The sequence below is a fragment of the Sardina pilchardus genome, chromosome 1 (genome assembly GCF_963854185.1).
Source record: "Sardina pilchardus chromosome 1, fSarPil1.1, whole genome shotgun sequence".
NCBI classification, from domain to species: domain Eukaryota; kingdom Metazoa; phylum Chordata; class Actinopteri; order Clupeiformes; family Clupeidae; genus Sardina; species Sardina pilchardus.
Window position 1 is genome coordinate 37,037,674 of NC_084994.1, and position 16,966 is coordinate 37,054,639.

At 42.8% G+C, this 16,966-nt stretch overlaps 1 protein-coding gene across 1 annotated transcript; it reads right to left on the reverse strand.

Moving 5' to 3' along the window:
- Positions 1–851: 851 nt before the first annotated feature.
- Positions 852–15,421, reverse strand: LOC134089390 (NLR family CARD domain-containing protein 3-like). Its single transcript, XM_062543836.1, has 17 exons — positions 15,353–15,421; positions 13,423–13,578; positions 12,395–12,508; positions 11,869–12,089; positions 9,243–11,040; positions 8,302–8,472; positions 8,014–8,166; positions 7,696–7,866; positions 6,923–7,075; positions 6,604–6,774; positions 6,139–6,291; positions 5,821–5,991; positions 5,105–5,275; positions 4,818–4,988; positions 3,253–3,423; positions 2,699–2,724; positions 852–1,878 (listed from the first exon to the last, which is right to left on the reverse strand). Exons 2-17 carry the CDS (start codon positions 13,575–13,577, stop codon positions 1,340–1,342), a joined length of 4,509 nt encoding a protein of 1,502 aa, XP_062399820.1. The 5' UTR covers position 13,578; positions 15,353–15,421; the 3' UTR covers positions 852–1,339.
- Positions 15,422–16,966: the final 1,545 nt, after the last annotated feature.

The following is a 16,966-nucleotide window of genomic DNA, read 5'->3' on the forward strand; positions in this document are numbered from 1 at the left end:
ATTGAGACTGAAGATCAACACCCTTTCCAGCAGGAGAAAGGGTTTTGGAACAAAACACTTTCAACGTGTTTATGACTTATTTGATCAAGATGATTAAGTATTAATTTCTTGCTCTGGCATAATTTGACAATCAATGTGTTCTCAATGTTGTATTAGCCGGCCACAGTGTGGCACCACCTGCTGGTCGGTTGATTGCCTTCCACTGTGCCTGCACAATTGCTAGAGGACCTTTCCCTGGGAATAAATGAACCAGCCTCGTCCTTTACATGAGGCATGAGTACTGAGGATCTTCAGTCTGTTATCTAGACTCACACCTGCTGTCAGTGAGTATTGTCTCAAAGGCAGTGGACACCTCCTGCACTAATTCTTCCCCACAGTAACTCCACATCAAAACCATACTGGGTTATGACATAGAAGGAGGACTTGACCTGACAATTCTTTTAGGGCAAAGTCAAGCAGAAAGACTCCTTAAGAATACACACGCCTTGAAACTGAACACAATACTACACACACTCACACACCAAACATTTGTTTATATTTTATTTCAATTTAATTACTTTAGGTCAAGGTCAAGCACAAAAAAGAATACACATGTGCCATGAAACTGAACATAACACACTTTTTACATTTTATTTTTATTCATTTATATGTAGTAGAGAAAAGAGAAACTGAGGGAGTAGAAAACACAGTCAGAGGGAAGATGGAACACAGAAGAGGACACACACACACACACACACACACACACACACACACACACACACACACACACACACACACACACACACACACACACACACACACACACACACACACACACTATCACTATCACTTGCTCTCCTGTGTGTGTGTGTGTGTGTGTGTGTGTGTGTGTGTGTGTGTGTGTGTGACAATGAGTGAGTGAGTGAGTGAGTGAGTGAATGAGTGAGTGAGAACAGTGACAGGAGGCAAGAGGAGGAAGGGAGCAGGGGCAACACACACACACACACACACACACACACACAGGAGGGAAGCACACACACACACACACACACACACACACACACACACACACAGGAGAGCAAGTGATAGTGATAGTGTGTGTGTGTGTGTGTGTGTGTGTGTGTGTGTGTGTGTGTGTGTGACAATGAGTGAGTGAGTGAGTGAGTGAATGAGTGAGTGAGAACAGTGACAGGAGGCAAGAGGAGGAAGGGAGCAGGGGCAACACACACACACACACACACAGGAGGGAAGCACACACACACACACACACACACACACACACACACACACACACACACACACACACACACGAGTGTGTAAACAGGTGTGTGTGGCTCTCCTCTGTTGCAGGATTAGGAGGTCATGTGATCTGGCACAGAGACACTGAGGAGCGAAAATAAGCATAAAACCCAGGATAGAGGGGCTCAGCGAATGTGGAGTGGAACGTGTGCAGGTGGGTGAGTGTGTTAGAGGAGACGCTGTAGAAGGACAGAGTGCCTGCTGGCCAGTCCAGGTACACTCCTACTCTGCTGGAGCGGGAGGAGGGGGCAGGTATGGCAGTCTGCTCATCATTGTGCCAGACAGAGTAACTGTTACCAGAGCAGTACAGTCTCCAGGACTTGGCATTAAGTCCAAACGCGCAGTCCTCCTCACTCTCATCTTTCCTCGGGATGCTCTTATAGGCCACTGCTATATCAGCCCCTTCGCCACTCCACTCAGCCTCCCAGTAGCAGCGTCCAGTCAGACCCTCTCTGCACAGCACCTGATAGGAGTCAAATCTCTCTGGGTGGTCAGGATACGGCAGCGGCTCCTGATCCACTAGAGTCACCTTTCTGTTCCCCTCAGAGAGAGCGAGTTCTCGGCTTACGGTGTTTAGGTCCAGCGTGAGCTCACAGGCATCTGCACACAAGAGGAGAGGAGAGAGGAGAGAACTTCCTCATCAGAACATGGGGTAGAAAAGGAGATGTGTGCAACACACACACACACACACACACACACAAATACAGTGGTTGAAAAAGTTGTCATATGACAATTTGTGGCCCAAAAGACAGGAACGTCAGGAAGTGTAGGAAGACTGAACTGTAATTCCCACAGCACTGCATGTACAGTTTCCCATAAAGAGATCTGGGCCAGTGATTTTATGTAGTCGACCTACATATAGGTGTAGGGGTTGTGTAGGGGGTGTGTGTGTGTGTGTGTGTGTGTGTGTGTGTGTACAGTCTTTGTATTGTCTCATATAGAGTTGCATTTACCCCTTTTATCCTTGCACTATTGCAACAAATGGCATACAAATTTCACTGAATTGCAAAGTACATGCAACAATATTAAATCTTGAAACTTAAAACATGGCCTCGCCCCTAGAATTTGCGACATGAAGGTGCATTATACGTCCAAAAGAGATCATTAGTGATCTCGAGCCACAGTGACTTCCAGCTGAACCTTGTTAATTTAGACGTGAGATTTGAGCATAGCCACCGATCACGTTCAAATTGGTAAATGCCATGCTTTGCGTAGAAACAAGCGTACGCCTGTTTTTGGTCGTACGCACGTTTCATAAATGAGGGCCACTGTTTCTGCAGGACACCACAGACCCTCACACATGCTCTAAAGGCCTTTCACACACAGTGGTGACCTACGCCACAGTGACATAGCTGCTTAATAAAGAACAGTTCAACATCATAAGCATAACAGTACAACACTCAACAGTAGATCAACTTACATTTTCTCAGTTCTCCACCGGCATATCTTTAAAGGAGAGAGAGAGAGAGAGAGAGAGAGAGAGAGAGAGAGAGAGAGAGAGAGAGAGAGAGAGAGAGAGAGAGAGAGAGAGAGAGAGAGAGAGAGAGAGAGAGAGAGAGAGAGAGAGTGTGTGTGTGTGTGTGTGTGTGTGTGTGTGTGTGTGTGTGTGTGTGTGTGTGTGAGAGAGAGAGAGAGAGAGAGATAGAGGGAGAATATCAGAACATTAGCGCTCCACTCCTAAACAGTGTGGAAAGCCTTCCCAGAAGAGTTGAAGCGGTTACATCTGGATCAAGGGTGGACCGATGTCATATCAAACCCAGCAACTGCAGTTGTTACATCAACAGGTTATAATGTATCACTGACTATATCAGACACTAGACTGGACTCCGACACGACTACAGTGATTCTCAACACACTCCACACACCTAACCCATTTTTACTGACTGGCATAATGTTGTGTGGTGAACATACTGGTACTGAAACTATATATCAAAAGACACTGTTTAAAAGCCTGAGCAAAGTCAAAACACCAACCTCAATGTATGCAGCTTACAGTTGATGACACTTTTCAGTGAATCTAGAAGCTGAATTCCAGTGATGCTTATGTGATTGTCACTCAGGTCCAGTTCTGTCAGGGAGACCATGTGCTGCACAGCAGAGGCTAAAGCCTCATAGGATTCCTCTGTCAGTTTACAACCAGCAAGTCTGCATTGAGTGACAAAGACAGAGTGAAAAAGGCAGAAAGGAATGATATCATTTAATTAAATCATTTGTATAATCACAATGTTGTTGAAGTTCATAGAAAATCCTAACATATGTCAGGAGAAGGGATGGGCAACATATACTTAAAGCTATACCACAATATCATGATCATTTTTGGTAATAAGCATATGAATGATGGTATGGAAATAGTACTATTCACCAAAGTCATGTCAACGTACAGTCTTGAGAGCAGTGCAAACAAACACAACAAAAATATAACTTGATCCTGACAATCATGAACTATTTTTCCTCGTCTAAAGCTTGAACTCCACAGTTAGTCATCTTTGTTTTCATTCTGTAAGCTGTAAGCTGCCCATTTTGCAGTACATGTAAACTTGTCATCACCTTTATCATTAATATCACAATATGACACATTCTTATCAAGTGAACCACAGATTGGTTGCAAAATTTAAATTGTGTAGATAAAACAGTGTTATTTCCAGAGCCGCTGTTACTTGTGGGAGTAAAATTTGACCTCTGACATATTTATGAATATGAACACTATTCTGGTTCCTTCCTACATTGTGTAGCTTCCCTCAGCACACCAGGAACGTGACCGAGAAATTCTTCAGATTCTAAATCATGTACTGTATCAGGAGATTCTGTGCATGAACGGACATGAATGTGTCTGACATTGAACACAAGAGGCCCCTTACCAAAGCATCAATGTATTAAGCTGTGTATCAAATAAACATCTCATACCAGGAGAATGAAGACTCAACACACTATCCCCTTAACCTTACCGCTTGAGCCGGTGGCCCCTAGCACAGATCACGCATGCAAAGATTCTAGAGCACAGCAGGTCAACCGTGTCTGGGTACAGTTTGATTGTGTGCAGTAAAGGGCCGTTCACACCGAGAACGATAACGATAACTATAACCATAACGATAAAAGCGTCCACACTGGCCAACGATAAGAAAAGTCTCTCCTCATGTTAATGAATGTGATGGCTAGAATATTATGGGTTCTGATTGGCTGTTAGCTTTTTATCGTTCTCAAAATCGCTGTGAAAGTGATCAACAACGTTATCGTTCTTCATGTCGTTATCGTTATAGTTCATGTGTGAACTTTGTCATTCATATTAACGGGAGCGATATTTATTTATAGTTATCGCTATCGTTGTCGTTCTTGGTGTGAACGGGCCTTAAGAGTGCGGAGAAAGAATGGGAGAGAACCGTACTCTGGCACAGTACAAGTGACCTGTGCCCAGTGTGAGTGCGCCCTTAGTCTGGTCTTCATCACACAATTACCTTTGTTTTGTAGCAAATAAACAGCCCATATCTGAAGGACACACTTCAGATACAAGATAAAAAACAAAAAGAAAGTCAAAACTCAACCTTAATATCAGCAGTTTACAGTTGGGGTGACTTATCCAGGCAATCAGAAGCTGAACTGCAGTGATGTTCATGTGATTGTCACTCAAGTCCAGTTCTGTCAGGGAGACCATGTGCTGCACAGCAGAGGCTACAACCTCATAGGATTCCTCTGTCAGTTTACAACCAGCAAGTCTGCAAAAGAGAAAAATAGTGTCGACAACATGCTTGTTATTATCGGCAACAATATGAGTAGAGAAAGAGATTATGTAACACAAGCTGTTACAAGATTTTCACCCAATAACACCAACCTGAGAGTCTCAATCTTACAGAGTGGATTCAGTGCTTCAGAGCCCAGCTTTCCTCCACAATCCCCCAGATAATTCTTACTCAGGTCCAGCTCTCTCAGATGGGAGTTTACTGACTGCAGAGCAAAGGCCAAAATATCCCCAGACTTCTCAGTGAGTCCACAGCCAACAAGTCTGCAAATCAAACAGGAGAGTCACACGAGAGTCAAGGGAAATAACTGTTATATGGGGAGAGTCCAGTAACAGTGCATCACACCAATGAAGAACCAAACACTACCCAATGTCATGCCATGTTACAGATGAGCAAACACAGTGGGAAGAGTGGGTCTTGTCAGCACAGATTATTACATTTAGAGAACAGCTTGACAAATCGCCTACTGCAGGGTTCCCCAAACGGCGGCCCGCGGGCCACATCCGGGCCACAAGAGGCAAGTGAGTGGCCTCCATTGACATGTGCGTGCCTGCCATGGACATTGACATTGAACCGCCTTGCATATATTTAAAATCTTAAATCTCAGACTATACCGATATTGCACTATTCCTTCCCTCACCTCAATTGTTATTGTATATTTTTTTGTAGATGTGTACATTTTATTGCATCGTTATATTGTATACTTAACAGTACTTTCTTACTGTCTTTTCTGTTTTTACAAACAATTATTCCATAATTCAATACTGCCCACATACAAATCTGGACAGACTTTCAGAGTATTACTGACCTCAGTTTCTGCAGTTTGTAGTTTGAGTTTCTAAGAGCAGAGAGCAGCTTCTCTTCGGATGTTTGAAGATCACAGCCACTCATGTCCAACTCACTCAGTTGAGAAATATATGACTGCAGAACTGAGACCACAACCTCAGAGGAGCTGTGTTTGAGTCTACAGCTGATGAGTCTACCGTGAGAGAGGAAAACACCATAAGCAACATGTCCTTCATACTCTCTATAATCCCACATATGACATGCCAGATAATAAAAAGATGGACTCTTTTTTTAATCAAACAGAAAGCACATGTCTGTGTGCACTATGCAAAATACAGACCTCACTATACAGTCTTGATTCAGTGGTTGATGGAGCAGTTCTCCTCCACAGTCCTGAAGCTCACTGTCACTGATGTCCAGCTCACTTAGGTGGGAGTTTGCCCACTGAAGTGTCAAGGCCAAAAATCTTCCTCTCAGTTTACAGCCAACAAGTCTGTAAGAATATAGACCATGTAACACAAAACATGCAATCAGAGACCAGTCAAGAGTGACACAGATTTTGTTGTTGTCCTATTAATATACTCTACAGTTAACTGAGCTCTATATGGGACACATCAGGAAGGAGTATGATACTACAGTAACAGGTCTTGGACCAACTCTCTCACATCAATATTGACACAAAAATAAAAGACACTGCTTCACAAATTCTTATTTTGATTCCCGTAGGAAATAACAGTGACACTCTTCTATGTCCAACATGAGAATGTGTAGATAAGGCCTGTGTGTACTTCAGAGTTCTACTGACCTCAGTTTCTCCAGTTGGCAGTTTGGGTTTCTAAGACCAGAGAGTAACTCCTCTTCTGATGTTTGAAGATCACAGCCACTCATGTCCAATTCACCCAGTTGAGAAATATATGACTGCAGAACTGAGACCACAACTTCAGAGTAGCTGTATTTGAGTTTACACCTGGTAAGTCTACAGAAAGAGAGGAAAACACCATGAGCAACATGTCCTCTACACTCCTTACATTCCCAAATATGAAATGGTAAATAAAGGTGTTATGCTAGCCGTTTATTACTTCAAGCAGAAATACCAGTCTGTGTGCACTGTGCAAAATACAGACCTCACTTTACAGTCTTGATTCAGTGGTTGATGGAGCAGTTCTCCTCCATGGTCCTCAAGCTCACTGTTACTCATGTCCAGCTCTCTCAGGTGGGGGTTTGCCCCGTGGTGGACCAAGGCCAGATATCTTCCCCTCAGTTTACAGCCAACAAGTCTGTAAGATCATAACCCATGTAACAAAGAATTACAATAAGTGACAATCAGAGAAGACATATCAATTGAATTGAAATGTAAAGTAGCACTGTTGTCATTGTGTGATTAATAAAATCTACTGCTAATCAATCCATCAAAGTACAAAACACCAGTGAAGAGTCCAAACCTGTTCAATGACCACCATGTTACATGTTAGAGATCAGAAACAGGGGACATGTTAGGAACCATGCACGTGGATTAGTAAACAAAGGGAACAGGTTCATAAACTGTCTGTGTGTGTGTGTGTGTGTGTGTGTGTGTGTGTGTGTGTGGATAAATAATCCAAGGGGATAATCTGTCCTCCTGGACCAACCCCATGCTGACACGACTCTGAGATGCACTGTGGCAGGAAAGGCTTTGGCCGCTGCCTTAGATCGGTCACTCTGCCCAGCTGATGTTTCTGCTAGCTACTGTGGACATGCAGGAAGGGAGCCTGTCACAACCTAAGACGGCTACATGAAGTGGAATGCGCTGTTGGAACACGTTTGACACTTCCACAATGTCAAATGGTTATTTGATTATCATTATATGATAGCCAAAATGTGAAGTCATCTGTGGACAGACTTTCAGAGTATTACTGACCTCAGTCTCTGCAGTTGGCAGTTTGGATTTCTAAAACCAGAGAACAGCTTCTCTTCTGATGTTTGAAGATCACAGCCACTCATGTCCAACTCACTCAGTTGAGAAATATATGACTGCAGAACTGAGACCACAACCTCAGAGGAGCTGTGTTTGAGTCTACAGCTGATGAGTCTACAGTGAGAGAGGAAAACACCATAAGCAACATGTCCTTCATACTCTCTATAATCACACATATGAAATGCCAGATAATACAAAGATGGACTCTTTTTTAATCAAACAGAAAGCACATGTCTGTGTGCACTACGCAAAGATACAGACCTCACTTTACAGTCTTGAGTCAGTGGTTGATGGAGCAATTCTCCTTCATAGTCCTGAATCTTACTCTCACTGATGTCCAGCTCTCTTAGGTGGGAGTTTGCCCACTGAAGAGCCAAGGCCAGAAATCTTCCCCTCAGTTTACAGCCAACAAGTCTGAATGAAACAAACATGAAAATGAGACCGAAATCAGAGGACAAAGCAAGTAAACAGCAATGTTGTTCTTGTCTGGTTAACACAGTCTGCTTTTATAAGCATGTTTTTCAAAATACAGTCTACGATATTACTGACCTCAGAGTCTCCAGTTTGCAGTTTGGACTCTGTAGAGCAGAGAGCAGCTTTTCTCCTGACACCTGCAGGTCATTCTGACTCAGGTCCAGCTCTCTTAAGGGGGAGTTTGCAGACTGCAGAGTTGAGGTCACAATCTCCCAGGACTCTTCTGTTAGCTTACAGCCAGCAAGTCTGCAGAAGAGGCAAAGAATGGATCATGTTTAAATCTGCAGGAAGAGTGAGGGAGGAAAATAATACGAGTGCCCCCCATACAGTATGTGCCAGACCCAAAGCAACACTATGGGTGCCTCTCATTCAGCGTCCTCCCTCTCTCCTCGGGCCTCGATCCTCACTGATGTACATAAAGAATGATGGGGCGGCAACAATGGGATAGTCTATCACTTCTTCTATCTTTCTATATTTAGATCAGTGAGGATCGAGGCCCGAGGAGCGAGGGAGGACGTATAAACGCTGCATGAGAAGCACGAGATATATAATATATAAATATATATATATATAATATATAAACATGGAACATTTGCACCTGCATGCTGATTTGATTTGATCAGGTGCAGAGATGGAATATTCTCATGATGGGAACATTCACACAACAGGAAATAGATAAATAGCAGGAAACCTCTGAATGGTTATTTAAACTGGAAAATAAGATACTGTCAAATTTTGAGATGTGCAAAAATCTATACCCCCACCCTTGCCCTAACAAACACACGCACACACGCATACACGCACACACCTTGTTTTGGGACGTAATTAAAAAAAACTCTGTGCAAACTACTCTTCTATATCGACCCTACTGTATATATCAATCATGAGTTCTAGCAAAAAATGTCAGGATTGTGCAGTATGTGTAGCAATTGTGTCTTGAATTTCCCCTTGAGGATCAATAAATTATCTATCTACTACAGTATCTATCTAATTGAAGTATTCATTGTGATACTCACAGTGCCTTTCTGCAGCATCTTACAGCTGGCACCAGTCTCCTCAGTCCCTCAGCTGAAGTTTTGTACTTTTTCAGATCAAACTCATCCAGCACCTCATCAGGCATCAGAAGCACATGAGCCAAGGCTGAGCAGTGAGCCAGTGTGAGCTGTTTCACGGCACCTTTCTCTGCCTTCAGGAAAGCTTGGATGTCATCATGAACAGAAGAATCATGCATTTCCACCAGGCAGTGGAACAGGTTGATGCACCGCTCAGGGGAGATATGTTGCCTTTGCATCACCTTCAGGTTCCTGATTGTTTTCTTCACACTCTCTGGGTTGCTGTGTGTGTGTGTCAGGACGCCAAGCAAAAGTTTCTGATTTGACACCAGAGAAATGCCATGAAGGAAGCGGACAAACAAATCAAGGTGCCCATTCTTGCTTTTCAAAGCTTTGTTCACTGCATTCTTCAGCAGCTCATCGAGAGGCACATCTGGGAAAGACGTCGACTTTGCGCTAAGAAATGGCTCCAGGACCTTCATGTTCTTATTCAAGAAGGAGGCAAACAAATGAAGTGCGGCAAGAAACTCCTGGATGCTTAGATGGACAAAGCAGTACACCTTCTTGTGGTGAAACACACATTCCTCCCTGAAGATCTCAGACAACATGCCAGAGTACACTGAAGCTTGGCTGACATCAATGCCACATACTCTCAGGTCTTCCTCATAGAACATGAGATTGCCATTCTCCAGATTCTTGGACGCCAGCTCTGCTAGTTTCAATATGACACCCTTATGGGATTCTAGGAGCCTCTGTCTATCTGTCTCACTTTCCTCTTGATACTTCTGGTTCTTCCTGGTGGTCTGGATGAGCAGAAAGTGTGTGAACATCTCTGTCAGTGTTTTGGGGGCTTCCTTCCCATCATCCTGTTCCAGTATTTTCTGAAGGACAGTGGCTGAGATCCAACAGAAGACTGGCATGTGGCACATGATGTGAAGGCTCCTGGTTGCTGTAATGTGTGAGATGATTCTGTTGGCTTGATTCTGGTCTCGGACTCTCTTCCTGAAGTACTCTTCCTTTTGTGAGTCATTGAATCCTCGTACTTCCGTTACCTGACTGATGCACTGAGAAGGGACCTGACTGGTTGCTGCTGGTCGGGAGGTTATCCAAAGGAGAGCTGAGGGAAGCAGAGTTCCCTGAATGAGGCTCGTCATCAGCACATCCACTGATGATGTTTGTATTGCATCACATAACTTTTGGTTCTTTCGGAAATTCAGTGGAAGTCTACTCTCATCCAGACCATCAAAAATGAACACAATGTGGCAATCTTTGTATTCACCACCTTGTAGCTCTCTAAGCTCAGGGTGGAAGTCAAGCAGGAGCCTGTGAAGACTGTACTGATCATGTTGGACCAAATTCAGCTCACGGAACGGAAGCACAAACATGAAATCTACATCCTGGTTAGCTCTGTCCTCTGCCCAGTCAAGGATGAACTTCCGCACTGAGACAGTTTTTCCAATGCCAGCAATCCCCTTGGTCATGACCGTTCTGATGTGTCTCTCCTGTCCAGGTAAGGGCTTGAAGATGTCATTACAGTTGATTGCTGTGTCTTCTGTGGTGTGTGGCCTGGATGCTGACTCCACCTGCCAAACCTCATGCTCATTATTCACCCCTTTACTCTCCCCCTCTGTGATGTAGAGCTCCATGTAGATGTTCAGGAGTGTTTGAGTCCCTGACCTTATGACACCTTCACATATGCTCTCAAACTTCCTCTTCATGCTGGCTTTATGGGTCATCAGTACTCTCTTCAGGACATGGTTGTCTATTTGGCAATACACAGACAGACAAACAAACAAACGGACAGATGAGCAACATTCTCAAGTCTCATGCAATAGGCGTGAAAGACATGAATGTACAGTATAATTCAGGACTAATGAATAAGAAGCTAGAACTGGCTACACCAGACGTGGTAGCCACCAAATGTTTGAAAAAATTAAACCTTCTTCCAGAACCATTAATATGTGAATGGAACGTCATTAATATGCTGTGGAGCATAGTCTTTTACAAATATGTGAATGCAGCACAGTCTTCTACAAATATTATTACGCTATGTAGATAGAGCACAGTCTTCTACAACTGTTATTACGCCATGTAGATGGAGCGCTTCAGTTCCAGAATGCAGACCCGGTGTAGACCAAGTGTAACAATATCAGCTGATAAAATGTCAGCACCATTTTTCTGACATCTTCAAAATAAAAATGGTCTTCGTAGTCAGCATGAATCTTGCTCTTACTGTGCGTTCAGACCAAGACCGTCAAAAGCGTCAAGAGCGCCGGAAACCATTCATTTTCTACGGAGAGTCGGCGTTACCGGCGTCAAAATCGTTCTGGGCTTGAGCATGGCTTCATGAGCGTCACGGGCGTCAAAAAAAAGTTGAGCCTCAGTTAACTTTATGCTAATTAGCTATGACACGGTTCGGAGGACTCGCAGGATTGCTGCTTGTGGTTTGTTCGAATGTTTCACGTCGTGGCTTTGACGCTTTCGGCGCTGAACTGGGTTGAGCGTCGGGCTATGAGCTTCACCAGCGATTTTGACGCTTTTGACGGTTTCGGTCTGAATGCACAGTTAGACTCTGGTCTTCAAGCCTCACCTGTAAGTATGGCCCTTTTGACTGGAGCATTCTCAGTTGCAGGTTGTGTTCTGGGTCTCTGTCTGCACTGGGGGCAGTCGTAGTCTCCTGATGGACCTGACTGGCTCCTGTAGATGCTGATGCACTGCCTGCAGAAACTGTGTCCACAGCTGGTGATGACTGGGTCCCTCAGCACCTGCTCACACACTCCACACCTGGACTGATCCTGTGTCAGGATGTTCCTAAATCCACAGCAGAGACACAATAATAGCACAAAGACACACATTATTCATCTTGACGCAACACACACTTACAAACACACACCTGCAGGCAGGCAGGCATACACACACACACACACACACACACCACACACACCACACACACCACACACACCACACACACCACACACACACACACACACACACACACACACACACACACACACGCTGAAATCTCACTTCGGGTCAAACTGTGGTCCCACACATACACAGTAATAAACACACACACAGATTACACATAAAAACACAAACACTTGCTGAAATCTCACTTTGGATCAGACTGTGGTTGTCCACTGCTGAGATGGGGAGGCTGATCCATGGACCAGTCACTCTTCATGGACACATCGCCGGGCACTGGAGACACTGGTCTGTGTGTCTGTGGTCTGGATACACAAGGAGAGTAGACAACACACATAGTAGATTGAGCCGCAATTTTCCACCTCCATTTCCACAACAGTTGGTAAGGTCAGGAAGTGTTCACACCCGGTCCTTCATACACACACACCCACAGAAACACAAACATTTGTACAACATTTGTCTAACATAAAGAAATACCATCACTTCAAGTGCTGTTGACGTGTCTAAAACAAAATGTGGATCAAGCGGCCAGAAAACATTTTAAGACATAAATAGACACACAAATTCTCTCTGTCACACACAAAAAAACAAAAGTAAACAAGTAGCATCGACTTATCTAAAACAAAATCAACCCACCATGTTCAAAAAAGCAATGCTATCCAAAAATAATATTCATTTCATATTGACTGTGGATTTGTATATAGCATAGTACTGTATATATCCTTTTTTGGTCCCGTGAGGGAAATTTGTTCTCTGCATTTAACCCAATTTAACCGAATTAGTGAACACACACAGCACACAGTGAACACACAGTGAGGTGAATCACACACTAACCCAGAGCAGTGAGCTGCCTGCCCAACCAGCGGCGCTCGGGGAGCAGTGAGGGGTTAGGTGCCGTGCTCAAGGGCACTTCAGCCGTGGACTAGTCGGGGATCGAACCGGCAACAAGCCCGAAGCCCTAACCAGTAGGCCACGGCTGCCCCCTGTACCCAACTGTTGCAGCATATGAAGCTAAATGAAAACAGCTGCCAACACTGAGGAAATGTTTTGAGTACACCTCATGTTGAAGATGTTTTCAGCTCGTGTCAGCCTAAACCGGCATACGGTATCTGATATCTTGACTAGTTGCCTTATTGTCTTGTTACACTGCTGGTGTGGTGGGGCTTTTATTGCAAGTCGGTATAACATTACTGAAAAGGTAACACAAGTGACAACTCACCTGGGATAAGAGAGCACTTGTCCTGTGCTGACCCCCTGATGTTTATCAGTAACAGGCTCGTCATCCTTCAGGGACTCGTGGCTGGACACAGCACACGCTGCTCTGCCTGTCTGATTTCCACCAACAGCATCCTCACCCTCTTGAGGGAGATCCATCCTAATCAATCATATCATATCATACTGTATACATATAAGCAAAGAGATGACAAAGAGATAGAGAAAGAAAAAAGGCCCAAGAGGAGTTGATGAGGAAAATCAGCTTTTATCAGCTGTGTGGACTGATCAGATCTGTGGACCCATTTCTGCTCAATAATTAACAGACTTGTTGACAGAAGCTCTGAAATGACAAGTATACAGTCATGCCCTGATGAAAACCAAAGTGTTGAAACGCGTTGGCATGTAGCCATTTTTGTATTAAAGTTTTTTTTTACTAAATAGGAGTGCCTCAATTTTTCTGTTTTTTCATGAAGGTATCTTAAGCCGTTGGGTCTATGCAGGGATGGTGTCTCACAATTGTTTTTGTAGACTCAATTCAGATTAGCTCAACGTCCACAGCTGTTTCTTTACATTTAGTCAATATTTTGTTTTATTATAACTTCAAGGTTTTCTGAATTGTTATGTAGGCCTACTCAAACCATTTTCTACTGAAATATGCAACCATTTGCTTATATTTAAAGTATGGAACATATTTTTTTGTTTTTAATTTTGGATATCTTGTGAAATGTTAAGATTTAATGGTTATATGCATATTGATTTCCATTATACTTCAATATACTTGTCAGAGAAAAAAGAAGAGAAAGGAACGCTAGGCTACTTTGGGTCAAAAAATCTTTTGTTCAGGGTGCTCTTCAATAAACGGCTTAAGATACCTTCATGAAAAAACAGATGGCTTCTACTAGGAAACACTTTGAACTTGAATCAAACACTCTTCAGAACGCAGCAGATCTACCCGTCTGCTTTCACTTTCAATGAAATCCACTAGTGAACGGACAAGGCTAAGCTTGCGCAGTTCTAACTAGAATTGGTCTCACTTCCAGACCAAAAAAAAAAAAAACGGTAGGCTATTCCGTTTAAAAACGGAAGTGTCACACCCCTGAACCTATGTGGAAGAGCCGTTGGGAATAGATTCCTATCCAGTTATCCCTGGCCTAGTTGTGCAGTGATCCGACTCCGAGTCATGTAGACCCTAGGCCCAGGCTATGAGAGGTATTTCGTTTTATGAACTCTGCTACGTGATTGTGTACGTTGTTGTGGTCTTTCTTTGCCTTTCTTGTAGCCTAGGCCTTTTCGGCGAGTGACTATTGTAGGCTATTTGCTTGACTGCGTGACTAACGTCAAGCCTAGGCCGTCACTGGCGTAATAGCTTGACTCCAGCATGTTTAGGAGATGGAGTAGCCTGGGCCTACAGTATGTGGTATGAAAACCATGATGAAAATGTTGGCACAACAAGTAGGCCTACAAGCCAGAGCTAAACCTGTGAAAAAAAAAAAACCGTGTAATCTTCGACTGATGCCCCTCTATGTCGGCTAAATCTTGAGTCTTCAGTTCAAGACAACATCATCATACTATATTAATCGATTTACTTCATTAAATGGCACTTATTATTATGTTAGGCTACTTGCCAACATAAGAGCAGTGTCGCAAAAATAAATAAATAAATAAAATAAATAAAAATCACTTGCGCAAAAACACGCAGCACGTCTCTGAAAATAAGCCCTAATGAAGCGACCAAGTTGGCATCCCCTCCCCGAACTCCTGGCGACTTTTCTGGGGATGTCATGAGGAGCTGACAGTTACAGCTCGAGTCGACGCAGAGGCATAGGTTTAAAATGCACTCTCAGAATATGCAGGCGCTGCGTGGATTCTACGCAGAAACAACAAGTAGCCTAGGCCTAGCCTACGAAGCAAGCCCAAAAGAAGCGACCACATACCTATCTTTTACTGTCTATGCCACATACAAACCGCAACCCGCAACTTCACGGTCCTCCGTCCACTAGCTCTTTCCCCGGAAATCGTTCAAAGCTCGACGTCACCAGAGGAGGCAAGACCGAGGAGAGAGGAGGGAGGTGCCATGTCTTATTTGTTTTTTTTTATGAAAGCAGAAATCTTCCCTCTCATTTCTACTTGATTCATTTATTAATTTGCTAATATTGTTGATGAAATACTACATAGGCCTACATAAGTCTACATTTCAGGAAAAAATAATAAGAATAAGAAGGCTATTAAAACCATGTGTTTGAATGATTTCTTTATTATTTTAATATTCATTTATGGTCGTTTCTCAGATTAAGGAACAAATGGGGTTGCTGACGTTTTGAAAATCAAAATTCTAAATTTGACTAATTGACATCAAATTATTGGTCCTTTAGTCAGGAGTGATGTTATGAGCTTGGTTGAGACCATAAGGGAATTCATTATTTTTTGCCATTTTATTAATTATGTCAAGCAAATGTGTCATTACTATCACATCATCAAAAATGTGAAAAAAATAAAGCTTAAATTATAAATCGGTGCTTTTAAAACATTTTCTTGTTTCTCATAAAACATATCTTAAGCTTAGTGGGATATAGAAATATACTGTAGTCATTTACAGTGGGTATAGTAAGTATTCACACCCATGCTAAAGTTGACTAAAAAGAGGAATATAAAATCATCTTTTGAGAATTGATTGTAATGCCTTAATTCAAAAAATGAGTAAAAATCAAACCGCTAAGGACACTAATTTTCTATGTGATTGAAGAATGTATCGTAAATAGATAAATGTTCTTCCTTAAATACAGGTTGCATAAGTATTCAACCCCTATGTTAAATTCCCATAGGAGCAGGAGGATTTTTTATATGTTTTTATTTTTAAAGGCCAGCTTCATGGATCCAGGATATTATGCATCCTGATAAAGTTCCCTTGGCCTTTGGAATTAAAATAGCCCCACATCATCACATACCCTTCACCATCGCTAGAGATTGGCATGGTGCTTTTTACAGTTAGCCAATTAGCCTGTTTGATGCTCATTGAGCTCAATGCAAATCAAACAGGCTAATAGGCTAACTGGAAAAAGCACCATGCCAATCTCTAGCTATGGTGAAGGGTATGTGATGATGTGGGGCTATTTTAATTCCAAAGGCCAAGGGAACTTTATCAGGATGCATAATATCCTGGATCCATGAAATAGCTGGCCTTTAAAAATAAAAACATATAAAAAATCCTCCTGCTCCTATGGGAATTTAACATAGGGGTTGAATACTTATGCAACCTGTATTTAAGGAAGAACATTTATCTATTTACGATACATTCTTCAATCACAAAGAAAATTAGTGTCCTTAGCGGTTTGATTTTTACTCATTTTTTGAATTAAGGCATTACAATCAATTCTCAAAAGATGATTTTATATTCCTCTTTTTAGTCAACTTTAGCATGGGTGTGAATACTTACTATACCCACTGTAAGTATCGACATTTCCGATTCATCAATCTACCCTGGCTTGGAATGTAAACTTATTTTAAGTAAATGCCCTAATACAGTGATCATTTAGATCATTAGATCATTG

Coding starts and splice junctions, on each gene's coding strand:
- LOC134089390 (XM_062543836.1), bottom strand. CDS start 13,577: ATGGATCTCCCTCAAGAGGGTGAGGATGCTGTTGGTGGAAATCAGACA. Junction 11,041..11,868: donor CAAAAGGGCCATACTTACAG/GTGAGGCTTGAA, acceptor ATTGCCAAATAG/ACAACCATGTCCTGAAGAGA. Junction 2,725..3,252: donor TGTAAGCTGCATACATTGAG/GTTGGTGTTTTG, acceptor TCTCCTTTAAAG/ATATGCCGGTGGAGAACTGA.